At 53.7% G+C, this 23185-nt stretch overlaps 3 protein-coding genes across 7 annotated transcripts in view; 2 read left to right on the plus strand and 1 right to left on the minus strand.

The window, feature by feature from the left end:
• Nucleotides 1-2864: 2864 nt before the first annotated feature.
• On the plus strand, nt 2865-8024 carry CCDC63 (coiled-coil domain containing 63). The gene is made up of 11 exons (XM_071816178.1): nt 2865-2885; nt 2928-3085; nt 3216-3405; nt 4502-4621; nt 5192-5373; nt 5595-5776; nt 6054-6274; nt 6725-6799; nt 6954-7146; nt 7547-7717; nt 7909-8024. Exons 1-11 carry the CDS (start codon nt 2865-2867, stop codon nt 8022-8024), a joined length of 1629 nt encoding a protein of 542 aa, XP_071672279.1.
• A 548-nt stretch (nt 8025-8572) lies between these two features.
• On the minus strand, nt 8573-12157 carry MYL2 (myosin light chain 2). Its single transcript, XM_065851961.2, has 7 exons — nt 12007-12157; nt 11033-11122; nt 10275-10350; nt 9812-9916; nt 9052-9127; nt 8921-8969; nt 8573-8798 (listed from the first exon to the last, which is right to left on the minus strand). The coding sequence occupies exons 1-7, from the start codon at nt 12118-12120 to the stop codon at nt 8700-8702; spliced, it is 609 nt and encodes a 202-aa protein (XP_065708033.1). The 5' UTR covers nt 12121-12157; the 3' UTR covers nt 8573-8699.
• Nucleotides 12158-20053: 7896 nt separating this feature from the next.
• The window catches only part of CUX2 (cut like homeobox 2), a 65037-nt gene continuing 61905 nt past the window's right edge, over nt 20054-23185 (plus strand). For 3 of the 5 annotated variants that reach the window (XM_065851461.2, XM_065851465.2, XM_071815797.1), the window contains exon 1: nt 20530-21065. In XM_065851461.2, the coding sequence (XP_065707533.1) occupies nt 20979-21065 (87 nt within the window). In that variant the 5' untranslated portion in view covers nt 20530-20978. Of the gene's footprint in view, nt 20191-20382; nt 20451-20529; nt 21066-23185 lie in introns of those variants that run through there. The other 2 variants (XM_065851463.2, XM_071815795.1) reach the window with 2 other exon arrangements.

Consider the following 23185-nt stretch of genomic DNA (forward strand, 5'->3'; position numbering starts at 1 on the left):
ATGTGACACAGCCAGGGCCACTGATGACAACCTCATCCCCAGAGAGGCTGTTATTATCCCACGGAGCTGTCGATCATGCAGGAATAGCATGAAAAGCTCTGGGAACTTCCCTCGGCCGCAGCGGGACCCTCAGGCTCCTGTGCCTTCCCTGCATCTCTCTGCCCTTGGTTGCAATTGTTCTTATCTAATGCCACATTCTGCTTTCTGCCATGAAAAGTAATTCCCAATTAAATGCATCCTCAGAGCAAATCCAGCTGTGAATTAGCCTGGAACTTGGTGGCTGGCTTGTTAACTCATCAAAGTCTCCAGGATAATGGGGAGGCACAGCCTCAAGAGCAATGCGCTGTTTGAGGATTTTGCTCATTGCCTTGAACTTGCCGCAGCTCTGCAAACTGGGACGCAGATGCCCTTTGCTCACCTTCACCGTTTTTCTGTTCTCCTTCATCCCAGGGCTGAGTAAGCAACTCCAGGGCTACAAAACACAGCCCTGCTGCAGCCTCTAGTGCTGCCTTGTGCTTCTGCCCTGAGGGATCTCAGGGTTTGCTGAGTCCCTGTTAGACACGAGGAAGAAATTTCTTACACTGGGGGTGGTGAGATCCTGGCCCAGGTTGCCCAGAGTGGTGGTGGATGCCCCATCCCTGGAGACATCCCAGGCCAGGCTGGACGGGGCTCTGAGCAACCTGAGCTGGTGAAGATGTCCCTGCTCATGGCAGCGGGGGAACTGGGGGAGCTCTGAAGGTCCCTTCAACCCAGACTATTCTGTGATTCTGAAGGAGCTGGCTACGCACTCCAGTTTATGGAGAAGAAATTATCATGGCTCTTGTGACTCAGATCACTTCTCCCATGTGCTTCCCTGCATGGACAAGACAGAAGCTGGTGCAAATCATCAATTTGTCTCCTCTGTTGCCTGCCTTAACAGGCTCCATTCCCAGGGACCTTCCCCCGGTTGGCAGTGGCAACCAGTGCTGCTCTCCCGACAACGGGCACCTCGAGGTTGTCCAGCTGCTGAGGATGATGGCAGGGATATGGTGATTGCTGCTGCTTCATGAGCAAAACGGACAGAAACCAGGTAGGAAGCCCAGGGAGCTGGCTGCAGGTCTGATGACGAAGGGAAGGGAAGAACGGCACATCCATGGCGCCAAAGTGCTGCTGGGGACCGCAAAGCCCTGGGTCCTGCTCTCTGGTCAGAGTGAAAGGCTTCAGAGTCACAGGTTATGGGATAATTCAAACACTGCAAAGGAAGCGAGAACTAGTAAAATGAGAGATTCTGTTTCCTGTGGACACGCAGCCAGGGACACATTGGAGCACGTGCTTCAGGGCTTGTTTTGGGGCATGGAAATCCCTTTGGTTCATGTAGTGAGGGCTCACAGCACCCCCAATGGGGTGAGTGGGTGTGGCAGTCATTCCATGCTCCTTGGTGACAGTCCCCATGGAGAACCCTTCCACACTGTAGTGTGACACTGCTGTGGCAACCAGGCCAGTGCCTGTTCCACAGAGCTGGGGCAGTGCAGGGTGCAGGATTGGGACCCACTGCCCTTGGGGCTGCTACCTCTTCTGCATGTCTCGCTGGAAAAGGGGCTGTTCCTTGGGGACACCTGACTGCTGCCACCGTCCTGTCCCCTGGCTGGAGGGGAATCACAGCACCCTGCAACGGAGTGAGCAGCACTGGGGGGCACAGAGGAGCCCAGGGAGCTGCAGCAGGGCTGGGGAGACCAGGTTTTGGGGAGGCTGAATCCAGGTAATGTCCCCCACTCACACTCCCCAGGGGCTCTGCCCGCCAGGATGGGGGGGGTCTGACCTCGCTGGGATTTCTATGGAAACCCAGGTACTAAACGGGGTGGAAAGCTCAAACCATCTGTTCTTCCCCTACTTATAAACTCGATCAGAGGAGCGTTTTTCACAATGACATCACTACAAATGTTCCCCTTTTATTCATCGTGCTGCCATCTGTGATGGTTTCCTCATGTGCCAAACACGTGAGCGGGTGCTGAGGGATGAGCAGGGGGGACACATCCCCTTACCCGGGTTTTATTTCTCCCTTTGGAAAGCAGACCTGGCTCCGTGGAAGCTTCTTTGTCCCCTTTCTGAGACATCTGCAGAGCAATCGGCAGAGTTAGCTGGAAGAAATGACGTGTTCAAAGGTAAAAACCAAAGCGCAATCCAAAGCTGGTGGAGGATCTGCTGTGGGGACCTCACCTACAAGAGTAAATGCTGTGGTGAAGTGAGCCAGACAGGCGGCAGGAAGCCAGACTGAAGGTGTTGGGTTGTGGTGGGACTGGTTCTGCCTGTCCCTCCTGTGCTGGGGATGAGACTGTGGCTTGAAATTTGGGTGTTCGGTGAGGCAGGGTTGGATGATATCGGTCAGCTGAGGACATGGGTAGTGGTGGATCTGCCACAGCTTCAGTGCTTACCTGTTAAGTAGTTTCTCAACTTGAAGCTACGTTCCCACAGCTGGAGATGTGAGCACTCCTGGTCCGCTCCTGGGAAAAGACAGCTGGGTTCCTACCCATCCCCGGCACTGGTGGGTTTGGTTCTTACACGGTCCTCGCAGTTGTTTTGGGTGACAAAAGAGGTGACAACCTGCCCTCCCCCCTGCTGAAGGTCTGCACCCTGTCCTGGAATCGAGGTGTTGGCCGTGGTCAACAGGCACCAGTTTTGGTCACTGTTAACACCTACTTGCCCTGAGTGGTGGTGGTAGGGTGGGGGTGGGTTACTCAAGAGCAAAGCACCTGGTGGACCTTGCCATGAGGCGCATCAGAAATGCTCATGGAGCTGGTTTGCATGGCTCAGAGGTTTTGGGTGATAATAAATATCTGAGGTGGCAGCAAAGAGCTGAAGGTGGTGCCAAACAGCTGGAGGTGGCGATGCCATTAACCCACTCCGCTGTCTGATTGTGTTCGCACAAGTGACCAAACTCTCTGTGGCAGTGGGGAAGGGCCGCTTTGAGGAGGACACTTTTGGATTCCCCTGAGAAGGAGAAGGTGACTGAGGCTGAGTTCAGGAGGCTGCAGAAACAGTATTGGATCGCAACAGAGAAGAAGAAATCTTATGGCACACACATGCGGCAGCAGATGCAGACTCAGCAGTGAGTGCGGCTCAGAAAGGTTCTCCATGCTGAGATCTGGGGACCCTGGCACTGGGATGGGGAGGGGTGAGGACCAGCCCCAGCGCTGCAGGTGGGTCGTGCTAAATGACATTTGTTGTTCTGCTTACAGAAAAGAAACAGAGCCGCTGAACCAAGAACGAAAAGAGGTGGTGTTGGTGCTGGGCCGGATCACGTCCATGAGAAAAGCGATGCTGAGAGGCAGAGATTGTAGGGAGCTCCAATGCCTTTCGCAGACCAAAAATCAGTATGATTCTATGATTAGAGACAAAAAAGTCCCGTTAGTTGACGTGGGCAACCAGGTAAGAGCATCTGGAACGTTCCCTGGCTGAGCAGGGTAGAGCAGAGTCACAGGGTGAGCCTTATCACTGAAACTCCTCAGTGTAAAATGTGTTTAGTTCAGGCCTTGGAAAATAATGCTGCCTCCTGGCAAAAAACAAATGGCAATGACAAATGGATAGAGCCAGGCTCCCACTCAAGTCAGCAGCACTGGCTAGAAAAGTCAGGTCTGACTCTCAGCCTTGGTGTCCCACCAGTCTCTGCAGCTCCTCTTTGACGGCACCCACCTGCCTGGGGTCATGCAACATCCCTCTGCTTTTCCTTTAACTTTTTTCTTCTAAAAGAGAGGAAAAAATGAAGCATGTAGTTGTGCTGCCTGAGGCATGGCAAACAGAGGAGCAGCAACATCTGAGGGACCTCCCTTCACTTCTCCTGGTTGGATTTGGTCAAGGATGGGGTGGGAGGCCAAGGGAAACCCAGAGCTACAGAAGTGACGGGTCCCTGCAGCTTTCTGCTCTGAACAAGCCACCCGTGACAGGAGTCAGGGGACACGCTCATGTGGTTTACAGTTGCTAGAGGTGCTGCAGAGCTTTCTACCACAGGCTTAGCTTTCAATCAGGGATCCCTTGGCTGAGTCATACCTCTCCCACCTGCCTCCTGCTTCGTTGTTCTCCAACAACTTCATTCTTCTGGTGGATTTATTTCTTCTGGCAACTCCCCACTTCTGGCAAAAGTTTTCCTCCACGCATTCCCAGAGAGGACTCTGCAGATCTGGCCAGCACGATGCCACTACCAAAAAACCATCCTCATTGCTTCTTCCACTCTGCACAGAGCGCTGCTGTGCCTTGTTCAGCACGTCCTGAATTCCCCTCCAGAGGCAGCTGCATTTCCTTTATGACATGAAAATAAACCCATTCCTAGTTACAGTTTATGTTTCTGCATGTGCAGGATGGGATCCTTTGGGATTAAAGCTGCTTCTATAACTGTGAGCTCATTAATGACACGGTTGCTGTAGTTCAGGTCAACAGAGGGTATTTGCTTTGGCTAAGTGTCCTGACAAGAGTCCAGAATATAGGGGTGGAGATGACACTTTTTTTTTCTTTTCCTCTATGTGTGCAGATACTAGAGCTGGAAAAAGAGATTGTGAGGCAAAACCGGATAGAAGCGAAGGTGAAGCAAGCGAACTGTAGCAAACGGCTGCAAAAGCAGATTGAGAAACTGGAGTTGCCTTTATATAACGTAAGCAAACATTTCGCAGATCTTCGGAGATCACCTGCAGGGCCACACTGGGGCCTGTGCACAAACCACTTTTTGCTCAGAACAAAGGATAATGGTGCAAATGCATTTGGTTGACATGAGCTGTGTAAAGGACCTGGCTTGTTCTTCTGGCCTGATTGCTCCCAGAATATCTCAAAGACTCCTTCAAGCTCGGTGACCCAAATGCAGCACTTGTGCCATGCCAAGAAGCCTGAAGGTCTGCACCTGCTTAGTGATAAAACCCAACTGCCTAAAGCCACCTTGCCTTGGACAATGCCAGCTCCAGGTCTCTACCACGATCATCCTGGCCTGCTGCTGTGCCTCCTGTCTTGGGGAGAAGGATGAAGTCATAGAATCATAGAATAATTCAGGTTGGAAGGGACCTTCAAAGCTCACCTACTCCAACCCCCCTGCAATGAACAGGGACATCTTTCACTAGATCAGGCTGCATGACCAACTTAAAATCTCTTGGGCTGTTTTTGCCCCAGCCCTCTCTTTGAGCAGAGACCTGAGCCCACATAACCTTCAAACTTTTTGCCTCCCTCTCCCCAGGTCACTGTCCAATTTGATACCGTACTAACCCGAGATAAGGAGTTCCGAGAAAACATTCAAAGCCTGCTAATCCGGAAAGCCAGTTTGGAAAACTTCTACCTGAAGTTCTGTAGGAAGAAGGGGCAGCACAGAAAAAGGATGAGCATTGCCCTTGAGCTATCCACACAAGCCCACAAGCAGCAGTACGTGGCTTTGCAAACACTCTGTGGCAAAATTGGCACTGATGGGCAATGCCGGTGTTGAGTATTAATGGAAAGAAAGATCAATTGTGATTCCAGAGGAAGGATTAACCACTCTTGTCTAGAGCTGGGTGCTAAGGGTTGGGTGCAGAGAGGCTGGTACCTCCAGAGGGATTTACTCCTTGTACCTGTGTGTGGTGTAACCTGCTGCTTGCTGTGTGCAGGATGGAGGCTCTGGCAAGGATTTCAGCCCTGGATGAAAGGAAGAACAAACAGGCCATCCAGTACAAGGTTGAGATGCAGGAAAGGGAGCGTATCCTCAGCAGGGACACCAAAATGAAAAGCTTCATGCTCATCAAATATATAGATCGCTCTGAATTGGAGGAAGAGGCCAAAAAGAGAAAAGGTACCAGATGAGAGAAACCATGTGCAACTAGGACTGCAAACTGCAGGGTTGGCAAGGGGGCTGCTTGTGGCACTGCACCCCACTGGCAAGACCTCTCCTGGGGAGGGATCCCACTGTGTTTGCCCCATTCCCATGCAGACTGTGAGCTCCTTGCTTAATTTCTGAGCGAAATAAAGACACTTTCTGCCCTGAACACCCCACCCAACCCCACAGAACCCTCAGGGGAAGGCTCTGCAAAGGGGACATGCACAGCCCAGGCTCTCCATCTCTCTCTCAGACCTGAAGGCAGCTGAGCGGGCCAAGCGGAACCAATGGGAGATCATCGAGAGCCAGGAGGTGGCTTACAGGCGTCTGCTGGAGATGGCGGAAGATGGGGATGTCAGCCACCTGGTGAATGGCTTCATCAAAAAGGATCAGAAGACCTTTGCCGGCTTCAACTATGCCTCCGAGCTGAGCAGCAAGACAGAGAATATGTGGCAGAAGATCAAGGACCTCGAGGTCTGTGCCAGGCTCTTCATATCTCCCCTTTCTCAGCTGGTGATTTTAGGTTGGGGTGGTTTTTCCCTCTCCCTTGTGTCCAGCACCAACTGCCCACACCAGAGCCCAGCTCACAGCCTGCCACATTAGGGGAATGCAGAGAAGTAGCCAAAAATATTACTCCAATAGACAGAACGCCGTGTTCTCAGAGCTAAAAGTGTCTCAATGCTGCCACCGTGTACCCAGCAAAAATACTGCAGGATCCAGGAGAACTGAGAGCTACCTCGGCCACATGTGCAGTGAGAAGTTGTGGGGTCACCTCCTGCCCTCCTGGCCCTGGCGACAGTTGTGCCCAGAGGGGTCAAGTGGGGTGTCCCTGCTCCCAGGGTGGAGGGATGGTCCCCAGCCTCTGTTAGGCAGCTCTGGTGGACATTCAGCCAGTACATCCTCCATGTGCTTGTGTTTACACAGGATGAAGTGACAGGCCTCATGTTGAATCAGGAGTGTGCAGAGAGCAGCAGCCTTCATGCCCTGAAGGAGCTGGAGGTATGGCGGTCAGGATTAGAGCAGCAGACACATGTCCTAAGGAGTCTCTGGATGTCTCCTGGGATGTCTCCAGTGTCCAGACTGGAACTGGCCAGCACTGGGGTGGGGAGGGACAAGGGGCTGGTGTGAAACTTAGCAAAACCTTTGCTGATAGGAAAAACTAACGAATGCCACCGAGGAAGACAATGAGCATGAAGAGAGATGCAAAGGGAGCAGCAAAGTGCTGGGCCACATCACACCCAGCCTGGAGGCCCTGTTCAAAGGAATCAACTATGACACTACAAAGATAACGAAGCAGCTTGGAGAAAATGGGCAGATCACGTATCTGAACTTGATGCAGTTTTCTGGTGGGTTGGAGCTGCCCATCTTTCCCTGCCGTGTGGCCTGGACCTGTATGCCCACCACCCCCTCGCATGGCGTTTTAATTTGAGCTAGTTTTTTGCCCCTTGACCCAACATGCATGGGTGTTCCTAGTGTGCATTTGGGGGTCCCAAATTCCCAGCAAATTCAGGAGCTAACCCGGCTGTATAAACACCCCAGTAGACCCCCCCAGTCCCTCCCTTTCGCTCTGGGTATGAGACCCAGCCTGCGGACCCTTGTCCCTGGGTGCACAAGCTGCTTGATGACACTGCCCTGGGGCAATCCATGGAGTCCCACTGCTCGCTGGTGTGATCCCATACACAGGGGTGGGTTTGGCCAGGGGTCTGGGTGCAGGAACCCTGCGGGACAATCATTCTTCTTGCCCAGATGTCCTGGAGGAGAGGTTCAACAGTCTCCTGCAGGTGGAGTCCAACCTGTGCTACGGAACGGCTGATAAGCCCCAGCTGGACCAGGACATTGACAACTCATTGCTGGGTGCCACCAGCCTCTTCCCATTGCCACCCACCCTGGACGGCACCAGCCGCACCATCGACGCTGGTGAGTGCGGGAGGTGAGAGGGAGGGACCGCAGCCATGCGACCAGCCAATCCACAGTTGCCCCATGGCCACTTGGCCAATCCCCTGCTGCCAGCCATCCGTCCCAGCCAATCCCAACCAGCCTGTCCTACCCCACCGGGTATGTAAGGCCTGGGATGGCGGGCATGACGGGGTGACCGTTTTCTTGAGCAGGGGAGGTGCCACTGGACCATGGCCAGCTGTCCCAGATGGTTCTCCAGAGCCTCAAGGAGAAAGAGGGCAATGCCGCCAGCACAGGCAACAAGGGGAGAAATGACGTTGATGTGTGAGAACCTGGCAGGGATTAGTTAAATAATTAGATTAGTTAAATAAATAATAAAACTACAGAAACATTTTGTTTGGAGGACACCCTCAAGATCATTGAGTCCAACCATTAACCCAACCCTGGCAGTGCCCCACATCCCTGAGAACCTCATCTCTAGTCTGTCCAACCCCTCCAGGGATGGTGACTCCAGCACTGCCCTGGGCAGCCTGTTCCAATGCCCCACAGCCCTTTGGGGAAGAAATTGTTCCCAAGATCCAACCTCAACCTCCCCTGGCGCAACTTGAGGCCGTTTCTTCTGGTTCTGGTGCTTGTTCCTGGGGAGCAGAGCCCGACCCCCCTGGCTCCAAGCTCCTTTCAGGCAGTTCAGAGATCAGAAGGTCTCCCCTCAGCTCCTGTTCTCCAGCTGAACCCCCCAGGTCCCTCAGCCGCTCCCATCACACTTGTGCTCCAGCCCCTCACCAGCTCCCTTCCCTTCTCTCAACTCACTCCCGCTGGGCACAGATGAACACACAGACACACCACGCAAGCCCAAGATCCGCTCACACCAGCAGCTGGATTTCCTCTTGCCAAAAGGCAGTTTAATGTGGGTGCCATTCACTTGTTCCCCAGGGGAGAGGCAAAGGGACCCCCCCATGCGACCTAGACACAGGCAATCTCGTCGTGCCAGCCCCGGCTTGGGCTAATCCTTCTCTTCACCATGAGTAATTACATGGACAAGGTTTTTGTAATCCAGGTTGCCAGACATGTCTGGAGGGAAGGCTGCGAACATCTGGTCAATCTGACGGGAAAGAGCCAGAGTAAAAAGGCAGCACAGGAGGGGTTTGGGGCTCCGAGGAGGGCTGGGGGTCTGTTGGGATGGGGGGCACAGAGGGCTGGCAGAGCGGGGGAAGGAGCTCATACCTCTTCCTGGGAAAACCTCTCGCCCTGCGTCATCAGCATTTCTTTGATGCTGCAAACAAGAGAGTGCGGTGACCACCGAGGAGGACTTGGTAGGGATGCCCATCCACCCTCCTGGTTACCCCTGGACTTACTAAGCAGACTTCAGGCCTTTCCCCTCTGGATCAAACACCTTGAACGCGTTCAGGATTGTCTCCTCTGGGTCGGCACCTGGGGGTGACATGGCCATGGCCATCGGAGATGGTGGAGGAGGAAGGCAGCTGTGGTCTCCTGCTTCCCCCAGCCTTTGGGGGGATGATGTGGGGTGTGGTGGCAAGTGGGGGCTCTGTGGGAAGGCCAACCCCACAGCTCTCCCATGCTGGCAGGGGCTCTTGATGGCAGGTGGTGGCAGGTAGAGGAGCAGACGCAGGGTGGTGGTGTGGACACAAAGCAGCTGTGTCACCACCACCCTGACAGACGGCATCTATCTTATCTTTTGGGTGTATTTATAGAGCTCCAGGCACAGGCGCTCGGGGCTGTGCAGCCTCCTGGAGATCTGTGGCGGGGCTGCATGCCTCGGGTTCCAGAAGTGATATAGAGTGCAGCCGGACAGGGCTGCTGGGTCAAAGTCATGCTGCAGCCAATGCCCTGGCCAGGGTGGCCATCAGTGCCACCGTTGGTATCGGCAGGCTTGGAGACACTGCAAGATCTCCTGTCTCCTCTTTCTATGGGGACAGCAGCATCACAGCCTGTGGGATTTTCTTTAAAGGCTGGGAAACTGAAGCACAGAGGCCTGTCTGTACCCCCCAACAGGTTGGGGACACACCAGATAGTGCCTTCTCAGATGGGACACAATACTGGTGATGGTGTGGGTGCCCACTCAGCCCCCTCCCCAGCTCCCTGTGTCCCCCTCACCCTTGAGTTTCTCCCCAAACATGGTGAGGAACACGGTGAAGTTGATGGGGCCGGGTGCCTCCTTTATCATCTCATCAATCTCCTCGTTTTTCACATTCAGGCGCCCTAGGGGAGAAGAGTGTTGGGTGAATTGTGGGTCCCTGTCCTGCTGCAAATGCCTGCAGATCTTTGGGCTCTGCTCTGTGCATCGGGGGCTGAAGGACACACCATGGAAACCTTCTTCTGGAGGTTTTCTTTAGAGCCTACGGGATTGAACCTCTGCTGCTGCAGGAGTTGCTCTGAGTCACCCCTTGTGGGATCTCACAGGTTGACAGAAGTCGTTTCGGATCAGGAGGTTTTCAGCAAAAACAAGAGATCCAGTTAGCAGCTGGAGCTTGCTTGAATGGGGGCTCACGGCTGTTTCCTCACCTAATACATCTAATGTCATCGAAGATTTTGGGAATGGTCCTAAAAGGGGGCTCACCGAGTGCAGCAAACGTGTCTCTCAGATCCGCCTTGTCAATGAAGCCATCCCGGTTCTGATCCATGATGGTGAATGCCTGGAAGCACAGGAGGAGGGCAGGGAGCACAGGGAGAGGGAGACTTGTCAGCCTTTGCCAAAGCTTTAGTACCTTCTTCTTCCTCCCTTTGACTTGGATGGGACAAGGGCACTGTGAGCCCTTCCAGGATGGGGCTCTGGGGGTCCTCACCCAGCAAGGGAGCAAAAACCATCACCTGAACCCAGCAGCAATCCTGTCCCCTGTGCCATTGAGCGATGTGGGGTGATGGCTTCCTACAGCAGTCCAAACACTAATGCCATGCAGACCCTCTCCTTCGCCAAAGCGCCCTCAGCCTGGGATGAGACCAACTGGGCAAGACAGCCCGAGCTGTCAGCTCTCCAAACAGGGACCAGTTATCCCTGTAACTGGCATCTTCCCAGGACCGTGTGCTGACTGTGCAGAGGGTAAGTGAGGAAAAGCTCCTGACACAGGAGACGTGCTCCTGCTCTCCTGGGTGCTGCTGGCTGCTCCATGGGGTGCGAGCTCCTCAGAAGCTTTGAGGTGATGCCATACTTAACAATGTCACCGAGTTGTTACTTGCACTTTTAAAATAAAATGACTCAAAACCGGGCATGCTGCCTCCTGTTGCAAAGCAGCTGTCACCGATCTGAAAGCGCTGAGGAAAGAGCTGAAGGTCACATCGCATCAAGGACCCTCTGTCATTTCTACCAAACCCACCTACCTCTTTGAATTCCTGGATCTGGGCCTGCTCGAACATGGAGAAGACATTGGAATTAGCACCTTCAATCCTCTTCTTGGCTTTCTTGGGTGCCTGCAGGGGTTCAAGTATGTATCACTAATTCACTGGCTTTTTATAGTGTGGAAGAAAAGCATGAAACTACCCTATTCTTAGTCATGAGGCCTTCACAGCAGCTCTAAGCACATGTGACGCTCTGAGATACTGAGGGGTGTTGAGATTCCTGCGGTTCAGTCTTTGCTTTCCTGATGAATTTAGCCAAGTAGGTCCAAGGAAAGACGAGCTGGGAAATTGCTTCCACACCAAAGGCTATAGCAGGTGAAAGGATGGGCACTGCAGCAGGATCTCCTGGGGTGGAAATCTGAGTTTGGGAGCACTACTGAGGCTGCACGCAAGGGCTGGAGTCATTAGGTGCTTCCTTACATTTCTGTGCCTCTCGCTAATAACGCAGCACTTATTAAAATGTTTGCTTATTAAAAAAATCTGCTTCCTCCCACACTGAGGCTTGAAACAACCAGAAACTGCTCAATGTGTATTTTAAAGAGGAGCAGAGGACAGAGCCGCTCACCATCCCACCCTGCCTGTCATCCCTGGTCCCACCCATGAGCTCCAGCAGCCTTGTCCCCTCTAATTGGGTGGGTCTTCAGGGGGGAGGCAGAGCAGGAGGGTTTCGGGGGATACAACAGCCCTTCCTCTTCATGGAGGAAGGGAAAGCAGAAAGATGGCGTTTGGACCCCCAAACACTGCTAGTGTGGGAGACACCTCTCTGTTCCCCACGGGATGCTGCAGATGCAGCCAGATGCTCCCCAACTTGCTCACCCCCTTTCCAGGGCAGGAAGGACCCTTGGCCATCAAATCCCTGTCACCTCCATCCCTCCCTGCCCCACTAAAGCTATACTGGTGAAAAAGCTGATGGATTTTGCCTCTTCCCACTGGAACTTTGGTCCCTCTGTACTCACCATGGCTTTGCACAGCTGCCAATGTTGCTGCGAGAGGCGTCCTGGAGGCAGTCCCTCGCTTCCCCTGGGCTGAAACAATAAATACATCCCCCTTGGGGCTAAAAATAACCCCATGCCCACTTTTGGCTGTAATAGGTATGTTAGCCACCCCCAACCCTGTTGTCTCTGCCTTTCTCTGTCCCTCTCTCTCTAATCTGGAATAGCTGCTTGTTGTTGTCACTGGCTGACGTGACATGTGAGCCGGAGAGGATTTCAAGGTTAACGAAGTGCCAGGCGGCCTCGCAGCTCCCACACTGGAGATGCTGACCCGAGGAGGGGACTGCACAGGAGCAACCCCACCTGCATTTGTCACTCGGGCTGGGGATGAGCTTTTCCCCTTCGCTAGGACATGCAGGGAGCACTTGGCCTGGGGGGACCCTGGCTATAGTCCCCCAAGCCTTGGGACATGGATGCTTCACCACAGTCCTGCCAGCATCTTTGGGAGCTCCAGCATGGCATCTGCATGGCAAAGCAGGGCACTGCTTGGCTGCTGGAGGCAGAGGAACCCTGCTGTCCTGGGAGATGCTCAAAAAGCAGAAGAAGCTGCTCGGCCACCCCATCTCTGGCTGAAAGGGATCGTCCTGCCATAGCACCAGCTCAGATGCTGTGCCCCATCTAAGAGCTCCAGGATGAGACTAGAGGCAGATGCTGAGCTCCCACAAAGCCGTGCAGGCACGCAGGGCTCCTCTCTCATGTGTCACCCCCACCGAGGCACCTGTCACCCACTTAAGCCAAACACTTGCTCACCCTGGTCCTGGCGAGACACATATGATTAACTCTCCCCATGCTGGGTTCTGCTGCCTGGCATCATCCCCTCCACATACTGGTAAGGCTGGTGAGCGGGTGGGGGGCTGGGACAGGGCTGGGGACAAAAGGCAGCATGAAATGGGATCCCCTGAGCTCCGGGCTCTGCCCAGACACTGCCCTTGTTCCCCCAGAAGACGCAAATATCGTGTTTAATCCCTGGCACTGCCGTGGCTGAGCCAGCAAGGATGGCATTACGGGGAGGATTTGGGTAGGCAGCAGTGAAATGAATAGGGAAAAGCGCCTGGAGAGGAGAAAACTCCTGACCCAGGAATGACTGCCTTGTCTGGATGAAGCTGCAGCTAAGGGAAGGGATTTCAAGATGGGTTTCGGGGTTTGTTTGGGCAAAAGGGTGAGCGAGAGAGCCGAGGGGCAGAGCTGGGCGAGGACGAACCCCGGGCGCACGGGCACAGTCAGGGATGAGCGGGATCAATCTCGACACGGACGCTCCCTCCTCCTGCCAAGTTGAGCTGGATTCATCGGCCAGCCGAGCCCAATTACCTTAATTTGTGGCATTAAGGAAAAATCCATAAGCATCAGGGAAGTGATGTGTAGCGGTTTAACAGGACGGGTCAGCTTCGGAGCTGCCGGCGCTGCCTGTCCCTGGCTCCGTGTCCACACTGGGGCATGGCAGCCCTGCAGCCACAGAGATTGCCCAGAAATTTGGTTTTTTGGGGGGTGAGAAGTACCATTTCTGCTTGCTCAGCCTGGAGGAGGTCAGACCTCACTTTCTCTGGTGTTGTCCAATGCTGTGGTTGGGGGTGAGATGGTGGCCAGGGGCTTTGAGGGCCCGCGGCATGGAAATCCTGGCTGGGGATGTGATGCAGATGGTTGCCTGTGTTTCTGCTGTAATTTGTAAGACGGTGCATCTGCTCCGCTGCTCACTTCTCACTGTCAGCCGTCATCCCTGGTGCTGCACGGGTCAGATCCTGCCCCTCCAGTGAGGACTCTGGTCCAGCTTGGGGTGAAGGTGGCTCCAGGCACATCTTCTCCTTCTGCTGCTGTAGAAATTGGGAGATTTACCAGCATCCAGATAAAACGGAGTGCTTTAAATATGTGTGTGTGTGTGTATATACCTATAGAGCTCCGTAGTGAACAAAAGAGCTGTTAGGAAGTGGCTGCAGCCTGTGAATGGATGTCAGGAAACAACACATGTATCTATGCCATGGCAAAATCAAGCATCGTCCCTTCTTATCTGCAAAAGAGCCTGTGTTTTACATGAAAAAGCCTTTCTAATTAATAGGACAGCCCCTCTTGAGCTCGATAAAAAATGGAGTCAAAAGGATTTGATTAACCTCCGCTCTTTTCAAGGCGCGCGCTCTGCCTGAGCGAGACGCCTGCCTGCGCCCGAGCCAAATCCTGCCCGCAGCCGATAACGGGCTCTGATCGTCCCAGGGAGCCCAGCAGCATCGTGCAAATGGGCAGCTCCGAGTCTGCAGATCACGGAGCCAATTTGGGGGTGTCCGGGCCCCAAGGCTGGCTGAGCACGGCTGTGTTGGTGCATGGGGATGCTCCAGAGCCAGCTCATGCAGCCGCTCGCTCCACACCGTTGTGGTTTCCCTATGAATATCTTTGGCTCCAACCAATATTTTTTTCTGCGATCAGATACATTTGACTAAACTAATACATATGTATACATGCTGGTACATTCCCATTCAAACCAATGTAAATTGCCTTTGACCAATACATTTTCCTGGGAAATCAATGCATTTTTACACTGGATAATATTTATGAAATTGAATTTTTTATTGAAGCTAATGCAATTCTCTTCTATTTTATGCATTTTTATTAAACTAATGCATTTTAAATTAAACTGTTGTATATTAACTACAATGGCTGTCGGTACTTACAGTAAAATAATATATGTTTGCTGAAATCAATACATATTCCAAACCTAGGAATTTCTAGTTAACAAGGCTATATCAAATATAACAAATGCATGTAGCTACTTAATTTGATGCTTATATACACTGGCTGCTATATTTGTTTATTGGTAATGATTGTTTTTAAAGGGAGAAAGCTTATTAAAGGTAGAAAGATGGATTCCTGTGCAGCTCAGGGCTGCAGTTTGAAGCCAGCGGTGGTGGCCACTCTGTCCCCAGTGCCCACGCTGAGGGGGCCACGGGGGTGGCCTGTGTGTCCCAGTGCTGGTTGGTAGCTGGTTGGTGACGGTCTTTGTGCCCTCAGCCACATCCCCGCACCTCGGTTCCCGCTGCGCAGAGGTTTGGGCACATCCTTCTCTTTCCCTGGGCTCTCCTGTGTTCATCACACTCCCCCCACAGCCCCTTGCTGCTGTCAGCCTCTGCAGGAGCTTTCAGAGGGTTTTATCCATCTCCCCTTGGTGTTCAGAAGGTTTCAATGTTTAACGGCTTATTCCAGACAGACTTAATTTAGCAGCTTTGCCTAATTCAGCTCCGTTTTCACTCAGAAGGATATATCACTGCAGTAAGGGCCAGGAGGATTTGCCCAGCTCAGGGGTCTGGGGAAGAGCTGCTGTCTGCAAACCAGAGCTGGGGGCTGGCTGGGCTGAGGATGAGACAGGTGATGGGGGCAAAAAGGGACGCTACCCCCATCCTTGAGCTGCTGGGCCATCTCAGGGATGTGCCCTGCGCTGTGCACAGGATGCAGCCCTAGGAGGGGACGGCCGTCCTGGCCTCCTGAGACACAGCGTTGACAGGCGAAAGCCATAAATAGTAGCATTATCTGCTGTGCGCGCGCTGAATGGCGCCGTAGCTGAGATAATTTGGGTGAAGCAATAAAAGAGGAAAATTAATTAAAGAGTATGTGCTAATTGTAGGGGGAATGTGTCTGGAAATAAGCAGTTGTGGCAGAAATGCAGCCGGTGGAAGGGTTTGGGCACCTTCCCTACACATCCCGGGGCACCCAGGGGACACGGAGGGCTGAGGCCGGGCACAGCTCAGCGCACGTCCTGCGGGAGCCGCGGTGGGCGCTGAGGGGACACCCCGCCGTGTCTCACCCCGCACTCCTGTGCCTTCCATGTCCCCCCTCATATGCCCCGCTCGGGGTGTCGGTGACCAGTCGTGTCCCCTGCGGCCCCCGCCGTGTCCCGCCGAGCGTCCCCGCCCCGGCCCGATGGGACGCGCTGCAGGTACAGTGGCGGCCGCCAGGTGGCACCGTTGTAGCGGGCGCAGTGCGGGCGCTGCCGGGGACCGGCCCGGGGAAAGGGACGGGGGGACGGGAGAGGGACGGGGAGATGGACAGGGAGAGGAGAAGGAGGGAGAAGGGCTTGGGGGGAGAAGGCAGGCTGCAAGGAGCAGGGACATGGCCAGGAGGCTACTTCTCATGACCTGCGGTAATGAGCTTTCATGCTCTCAAACACCTTCATAGAATCAGGGAATCATTTTGGTTGGGAAGACCCTCAAGATCATAAAGTCCAGCTGTTAACCCAACTCTGGCACTGACTCATGTCCCTGAGAACCTTATCTCTGTGTCTGTCCAACACTCCAGGGATGGTGACTCCATCACTGCCCTGGGCAGCCTGTTCCAATGCCCGACTGCCCTTTCTGGGAAGAAATTGTTCCCAAGATCCAACCTCAACCTCCCCTGGTGCAACTTGAGGCTGTTTCCTCTTGTCCCATCACTTGGAAGAAGAGACCAACACTTTCCAAAATCTTTAAGTCATCTGTGAGTATACAGGAAAGAGACTGGGACAGCTCCGTACCCCACCGTGGGGGGTGGCTCCTGCTGCCTCAGGCTGGCAGAACCAGACATGGCTGGGATGGCCTCTGGCTTTTCCACTGGAGGAGACAGAGACCCTGCAGTGGGGGGCACAGGGGAGGCAGTGGGACCCCTGCCAGGGTTTCCTGGCCCCCAGGAGCCAGCTTTACTTGGTGACAGCTGGATGGGGACAGAGCTCCAGGAGTGGCTGGCTGGATCTCCATGAGGGTTTTTCTGCGCTGCACCCAGGGCTGAACCTGGGCTGAGCTCCTGGCCAGCCCCAGGGCCTGACTCATCCCCTTGTGCCCTGATGGCACTGCTGTCCCCAGTGTGGGTCCTGGCATCCCCCTGCCCATCCTTGGGGCAAGGTGGCCAACTGAGCTCACCATCACAGCTGCCGTGTGTCTTTCACCCCTCAGCTGCCTAATGGAGCCGGATCACCGCACAAAGGACTTATCATGTGAATCACAAACGACAGGAAGGCAAGAATAAATTAACGTCTGAAATAGGAGTGTGCTGAAATCTAACTTTTCTTTTTTTTTTTTTTTTTTAAGTACACAGAAAAGCCTCTTCCATATTTTAATTAAAAGCCTTTCAGAAGAGGAGGCAAGGGGCTGCCATTTACAACGGGCTATTGTCAGGCGCACAAAGCAAACCATTCTGGAGACAAACTGATTTATTAACCTGCACCTCACAGTGCTCCCCAGGGCGGGTGAGCCCTGAGTGGTGGGGGGGACGCTGGGACCAGGCTCCCCCTGCTCTCCTCAGGATACCCCGGGGCCACTGGGACAGGGCCTGAGGGGACACAGGGACACTGGGGAGCAGGGACACAGTGTGCGACCCCTGCTCTCCATCCCTCTGTGTGGCATGGCGCACAGCCCCTCTCCTCTTCCTTATAGTTCCCATTGATTTATTAATGATTTGGCCAAACATAAACATTCCTCCAAATCCCACAATTTAATTTGCTCACCAAAGATGCCAAGTTAGTTTTATTTCTGATTTATGAGCAGGCTCTTCTTTTCCCTCGGCAGCAGAGCAGGGCAGTGATTTATGGGCATGAGAACAGTTTTGTGGGCACAGGGAGAAGGTTCCCTTGCTGGGACCTGTCTCTGATGATGCCCAACAGCAGATACCTGGAGCATCTTTACCAAGAACAGACAGGGCTATCCCTACCACTGGCATGGAGAAGATACCTTGGTATCAAACAGCAGAAAGCAACACTCACTCCAGCAAAGAACATCCATCCCACTTGGGCCTAATGACCCATCCTGTAAACAAACCTCCCCCTGCACATGGCCCTGAGAGAGGGACAGAAATTAATTGCTGGGGGGATCCCACCTTGCACAGCCCGTGCTCTCACCCCTGGCTAATTACAGGCTCATTAAGCCAAAGGTGAAGCACCTGCCTGGCACCATCAGCAGACCCAGTCTCGTTATAAATTTGGATGCTTCTCAGGAGTTTAGGCTCTCTGATTTTTGGGGTTAAGAGAGGGTCTACTTGTAGTGCTTGGGTTCCCAGAGCAAAGCTGGACATGCCCAAGCAGAAGCAGTGCTGAGGCACCCAGTGGTTGGGGTGTCAGAGCATCCATGGAGTTTGCATCTGATGCCAATGGGGTCAAGATTGCAGCTCGATGTTTGCAATTGCATCTGCAGTTCAGTGCTTCCAGGTGGATGTTTTTGTTGCAGCACCATGAGGAGGATCAGCTATGGGAGCCCCTTCTCCAGCCAGCTCTGGAGGTGGGGAACAGGCTGGAGCAGGGCTTGCAGGAGCATCCAGGCTCTCCCCAGCACAAACTGCCTTGGCGCTTGCAACTCCTCTCTCTGAACTTTTATTTTCTGTTCACTTGTTCTTCTGCCTGAGGCATTTTACAATTGTGGGATTGTGGGCAGCTCCAAGCTTTTCTGACTGGAAGAGATGAGAAGGATGAGATTGTTTCCTTGCTACTTATGCTACAGCATGGTGCCAAGGTCACTTTAGGTGTCTGCCTTATCCTTTTGGACACTTTTCCTGGCTCAGGTGAACTTCAGACAGCAAGAAAGGAAGGAGCAGACACATCCCTGTGACAGTCAGAAGCACCCATGCAGCAGACAGAAGTTTGAAGGATATTGCTTTTCCTTGGTGTCTTCTGAATTTGAATTATTGCGTTTTAGTGGAATCTCAAGAGTCCTGCAAAATGCAGGTAAAAGCAGCACGATGGTGCCTCAGCTGCCAGGTGGGGACAAGCCCCCGGGATGGCGGAGGGGCCGTTAATCCTCAGCCATGTGCAGGAAGAGACTCCAGTGCCGCAAGATCCGCTGCAGCGAGAGGAGCTGGGAGCTTTGGGATTGGGACAGTGATGGACTATGAGTGACAGCTGCAGGAGCACTTGTCCTGGGTTTGCTGGTGTCCGTGCACATGGATAATGGTGGCTGCTGGGATGGTTAACCATCTCCATTCAGCTTCTCCAATCATGGGGATCTCTGCAAGTGGTGACAGGTAAGATGGACACACACACACATGCACACCAATGTACTGGTGACTGAGGGGCTGCTGCCTGTCACCCTTGTCCTCTTTGCAGTTTCAGAGGCAAAGCAGCCTGGGGCAGCCCTTCAGTACTGCATCCCCCTCCACGGGATGGGTGGCTCAGCTCGTGTCACACTGGGTTTTGGGGAAGGGAGCTGGGATGTGGGTTTGAGCCTTGGGCTCTTCCATGTGCAGAGATGTGCATGTGCCTGCAGAACAGTTCAGGGTGTTACCTGTTCCTTAGCAGTAATATTAAAATGCTGCGCTTGCTTGGTCTGCGAAAACCCTCCTGCAAAATGCACCCGAAGGGGCAGCTCAGCCCTTTGCTGCTCAAAAGGGAGTCACGGGCAGCGGCGCTGGGCTCCCTACAGTGCAAACACAGCTCAGCTCTGCTGGGAGGTTATCGCTTTACCCCGGGGAAAGGAAATTAATGCTCAAAGCCCTTGAGATGTTGGTGTGGCTGGTACAACAGGATACGGGGCGATGTGAGGCAGAAACCGCGCAGTCCTTTATTTGTTTTGGTAGGAAAGCAAAGAGGCTATTTCTTGCACAGGTTTTGTTACTGCCCAAGCGTTACTGGCTGCGTTCCACTCTCCCGTTGAAGTTGGTCAAATTCTTCACAGCCCAATTGCATTAAGTAATTTAAAAATGTAGTCCTAAACCAGTACGAATTTGGGGATTTTTCTGGCCGTGGTGTACTATATGTTTGCTATGCCCATTCCCACCAAGGTCAAAGGTGCTAGATGTGTCAGGTTAGAAATAAAAATAAAACAACCAGAAAAAGTTTAACCGGCAGCTTCCGGATGGTGAATTTCCCCCTCCCCGCGGGGCTGGGTGTTTGTAAAACACCGATTTGTTTTTAAAGAAATCAATCGTACCGCGGGTCTGCGCTCCTTCCCCGGCGCGGGAGGGGAAGGGGGGGTCCCACGACCCGCGTGGGGACGGTCCCCGCGGGTGGCCCGGGTTTGGCCCCTTCCCTCCCCGCGGAGCGCGGGCGGGGCGAGGCGGCGGGGCCGCCCCCGGCGGTGGAGGCGGGCGGGCTGCTCCGCTCCCCTCCGCGCCGCTCCGCGCCCCTCCGCGCCGCCCGTCTCCCCCAAGATGGCCGCCGACGTGGGATCGATGTTTCGATACCGGACGCGGTTTGATGTCCGCCGGCTCCAGGTTGGTGGCGGCGGCGGCGGCCGCGGGGCTGGCGGAGGAGCCGGCGGGAGGGGGGGATCCAGGCGGCCGCCCCCATCCCTCCCTCTCCCCCCCCCTCCCCGTTCCCTCCCTCTCTCCCTCCGCCCGCCTTTCCCCATCGATAGGTATCAGAAATTGATCCCCGCCGCCGCCGCTCTTTGTTCGGCGCCGCCCGGGAGCATGGAGCAACGCTAGCGGCAATGGAGCCGCGCCGCCCCGGCCCCCGCCCCGCCGCCCCCGAGGTGACAGCGGGGCCGGGAGCGGGAGGGGGGGGCGGCCGCCGCTCCGCCCCGGCGGGAGGAGAAGGAGGGAGGGAGGGAAGTTACCGCGGGATGAAGTTGCGGGGAGCGCGGCCCCCCGCGCCGCTCCGCCAAGTTTCTTGCGCTCCCCGCCCGCGGAGCGGAGCCGCAGGTGCCCGCGGACTACAAAGTGTCCCCGGTGTCGTCGTTCCGTCCCCACCCCCCTGTCCCGGGAGCGGGGACGGCTCTGTAATTGCGTCCCCTCGCTGGTGTTTGGAGCCGGGCGCTGGGAGGGCAGAGGCTCTTGATGGAGATGATGGATGCGCGGTAGCCCGAGGGATGGCGGAGCGGGGCTGCCCGGGGCCCCGCCGCGTTCCCATTGTTATTCAGGGCCGGGGGTTTGCGGTGCCGGTGCTGGGGCTCGCTCAGCCCTGAATGTCGGTGTAGGCGATCGGTGTCAGTGGGCGGCTGGTCAGTCCTGAGAGCCGACGGGCGTGAGGGCTGGTACCCAGCGGTCGGGACTTGTGATGGATGCGGCGGGAGAGAGATCCTTTGTGGCTCTGGGCAGGTCACGGATGCCGTATCCCGCCGTGGTGCCCGCGGTCTGTGAAATTAACGGTAAGTCCTTTTGTTAACGTGTGCGAGGGAAGGTTTGTCAGGGGATGCTGACAGTTTTGTGACCTTAAATAGGCGCCGATGTAGTGGGGAGGTGGATAATTAACACAATAGCTCTCCCAACATAATGGGATGAAACCCAACCTGGATCTACTACAAAAGCCGAAATGCTCATTTACATGGATATTAAATGGGTTTATCCCTGTAGGATATTACGGAGTTTAAAATACAGCATGCTTCATAGGGGAGTAAACAAATTGAAATGCGATTTATGGGGCTTCAGTACTGTATCAACAGTTCCAGCGTTTAATACATTTTGGCTTTTAAGGAGATTACGTGCTACATCTGCGATACGCGACCCTAAAAGTAATGCAGGTACCAGGGCTGGTCGGTTTGCCATGACTGCTCATTTATGGCATTGTGGTCGGGAAGGGATTACGGGTCTAAGCAGTTGGGATACAAAAGCATTCCTCGCTACATCACACTAATGACTTTTCTTGGGTGCGCGCAGACCTTTATTTAAAGACAAATATTGGCAGCTACTTTTCCGTGGGTTTGTCGGGGCGGCCTTGCTGGGGGGAGAGTTGGGCTGGGAGATGGGCAGCCGCTCTCCTTCCCCACCGTTCCGCTTGGCCGAGCGGCCGTGCCTGGGTATGGAGCTGGAGAGGGAGCGCTGGGGATTGACTTCTGTCCAGGCAGCAGTTCTGCCGCCTTGCTGGGATCACGGTGGGAAAGGTGACCTTGTGCCAGCTTGGCCTAATGCCCTCTATTAAAAAAAAATAATTAAAAAGAAAAAAAAAAAGGGAGAAAAAAAAAAGGAAACAATCCATTTATTATTCTTCCAAGAGCCTTTTCTTTTTTATTTTTTTCTCTCTTTATAATGCATGTGTCTGAGAAGCTCTGCTGGCCTGGGGCTGGCTGAGAATGGCAGAGTTTGAGCAACCCTGATGAATGGTGGGCATATGTAAAACACGTAGATAATGTGCTACTCGGCAGCACTTTGATCGAGACGGCGTTGAGCCTTTTTACAGCACATAGTCTCGGAAATGAGAAGAGATAAAATTCTATCAAAGATAATACCAGACATATTTCACTGGGTTATGAGATTGTTTTATTGTGTACATTACTAATGCAGTATTTTTTTACAGCTTTCTTGTGTATAATAGTCATAGCGGGATTCATACCTTTGTGGGTTTTTTGTGTTTTAATTTGCTCTTGGTTTATTATCTTCCGGTTAGCATTGTATGGATTACACGCTCCGCGTGCTGGATGCCGTTTTAATCTGTGTTAAAACGGAAAAAAATAGCAAGAGTTGTGAGCTGCTGATTTGGGATAATAAATACAACCGTGAGTGAGAGGAGAGAGACCGATTATAGCCATCTTTTATAAATGTCTTCACATCTCATTATGCAGATGAGCTCTGGCTATATGGCTCCAGTGTTTGGTTCATCAAATAAAATGCTCTTCGTTTTATTTCCTGTAATGCAAGCGCTTTCCGCGTGCGGGAGCGGAGTTGGGCAGAAACTTCGGCTCTGCCGGATGGCAGCGTGCCGGGAGCCTCGCAGCGCGGTGTGGTTGATGGAATGGTTTTTAGCTGTTCAAAGTTTAGGGGAGAAAAAAACCCCACAACTGTGGATGTGATTAAAATATTATAACCTTATGATATTCTGAAGTGCATAAATTTTGCATATCAGCTACAGAGGGAGTTTAGGCATCCATTAAATGATATGACAGCTTGACTTATCTAAATGTGCTATCATTTAACAATGTGTCAAAATTCTTCTTTATATAGACGACAGCAGTAAATAAGCTATCAGTCCTCTTGGCTGAAGCTTAATTCCTGGAGCTTGGACTAATAAACTTAACTGCACTCTGGTGGAGCAGCCTGTTGGCAGGATAATCTTGGGGGCACTTTTGGGGCTGTGAATGGGGGGGAGATTCACCTCTGCAAATTCCCCGGGTTCTGTGTGCTTTGGGGGGCTCTTATGGAGCAAATGGTGGGACCTTCCACTTTCCTCCAGCACCCGACACCATCCGTTCCCACCCCAGCATTGCAGAGGTGGAGGGTGGGGTGGTGCCCGCGGTCGCTGTGCTCAAGGGGAAGAGAGGGGGAGCCCGAGGGG

The sequence above is a fragment of the Patagioenas fasciata genome, chromosome 17, assembly GCF_037038585.1.
Source record: "Patagioenas fasciata isolate bPatFas1 chromosome 17, bPatFas1.hap1, whole genome shotgun sequence".
Taxonomy (NCBI): Eukaryota; Metazoa; Chordata; class Aves; order Columbiformes; family Columbidae; genus Patagioenas; species Patagioenas fasciata.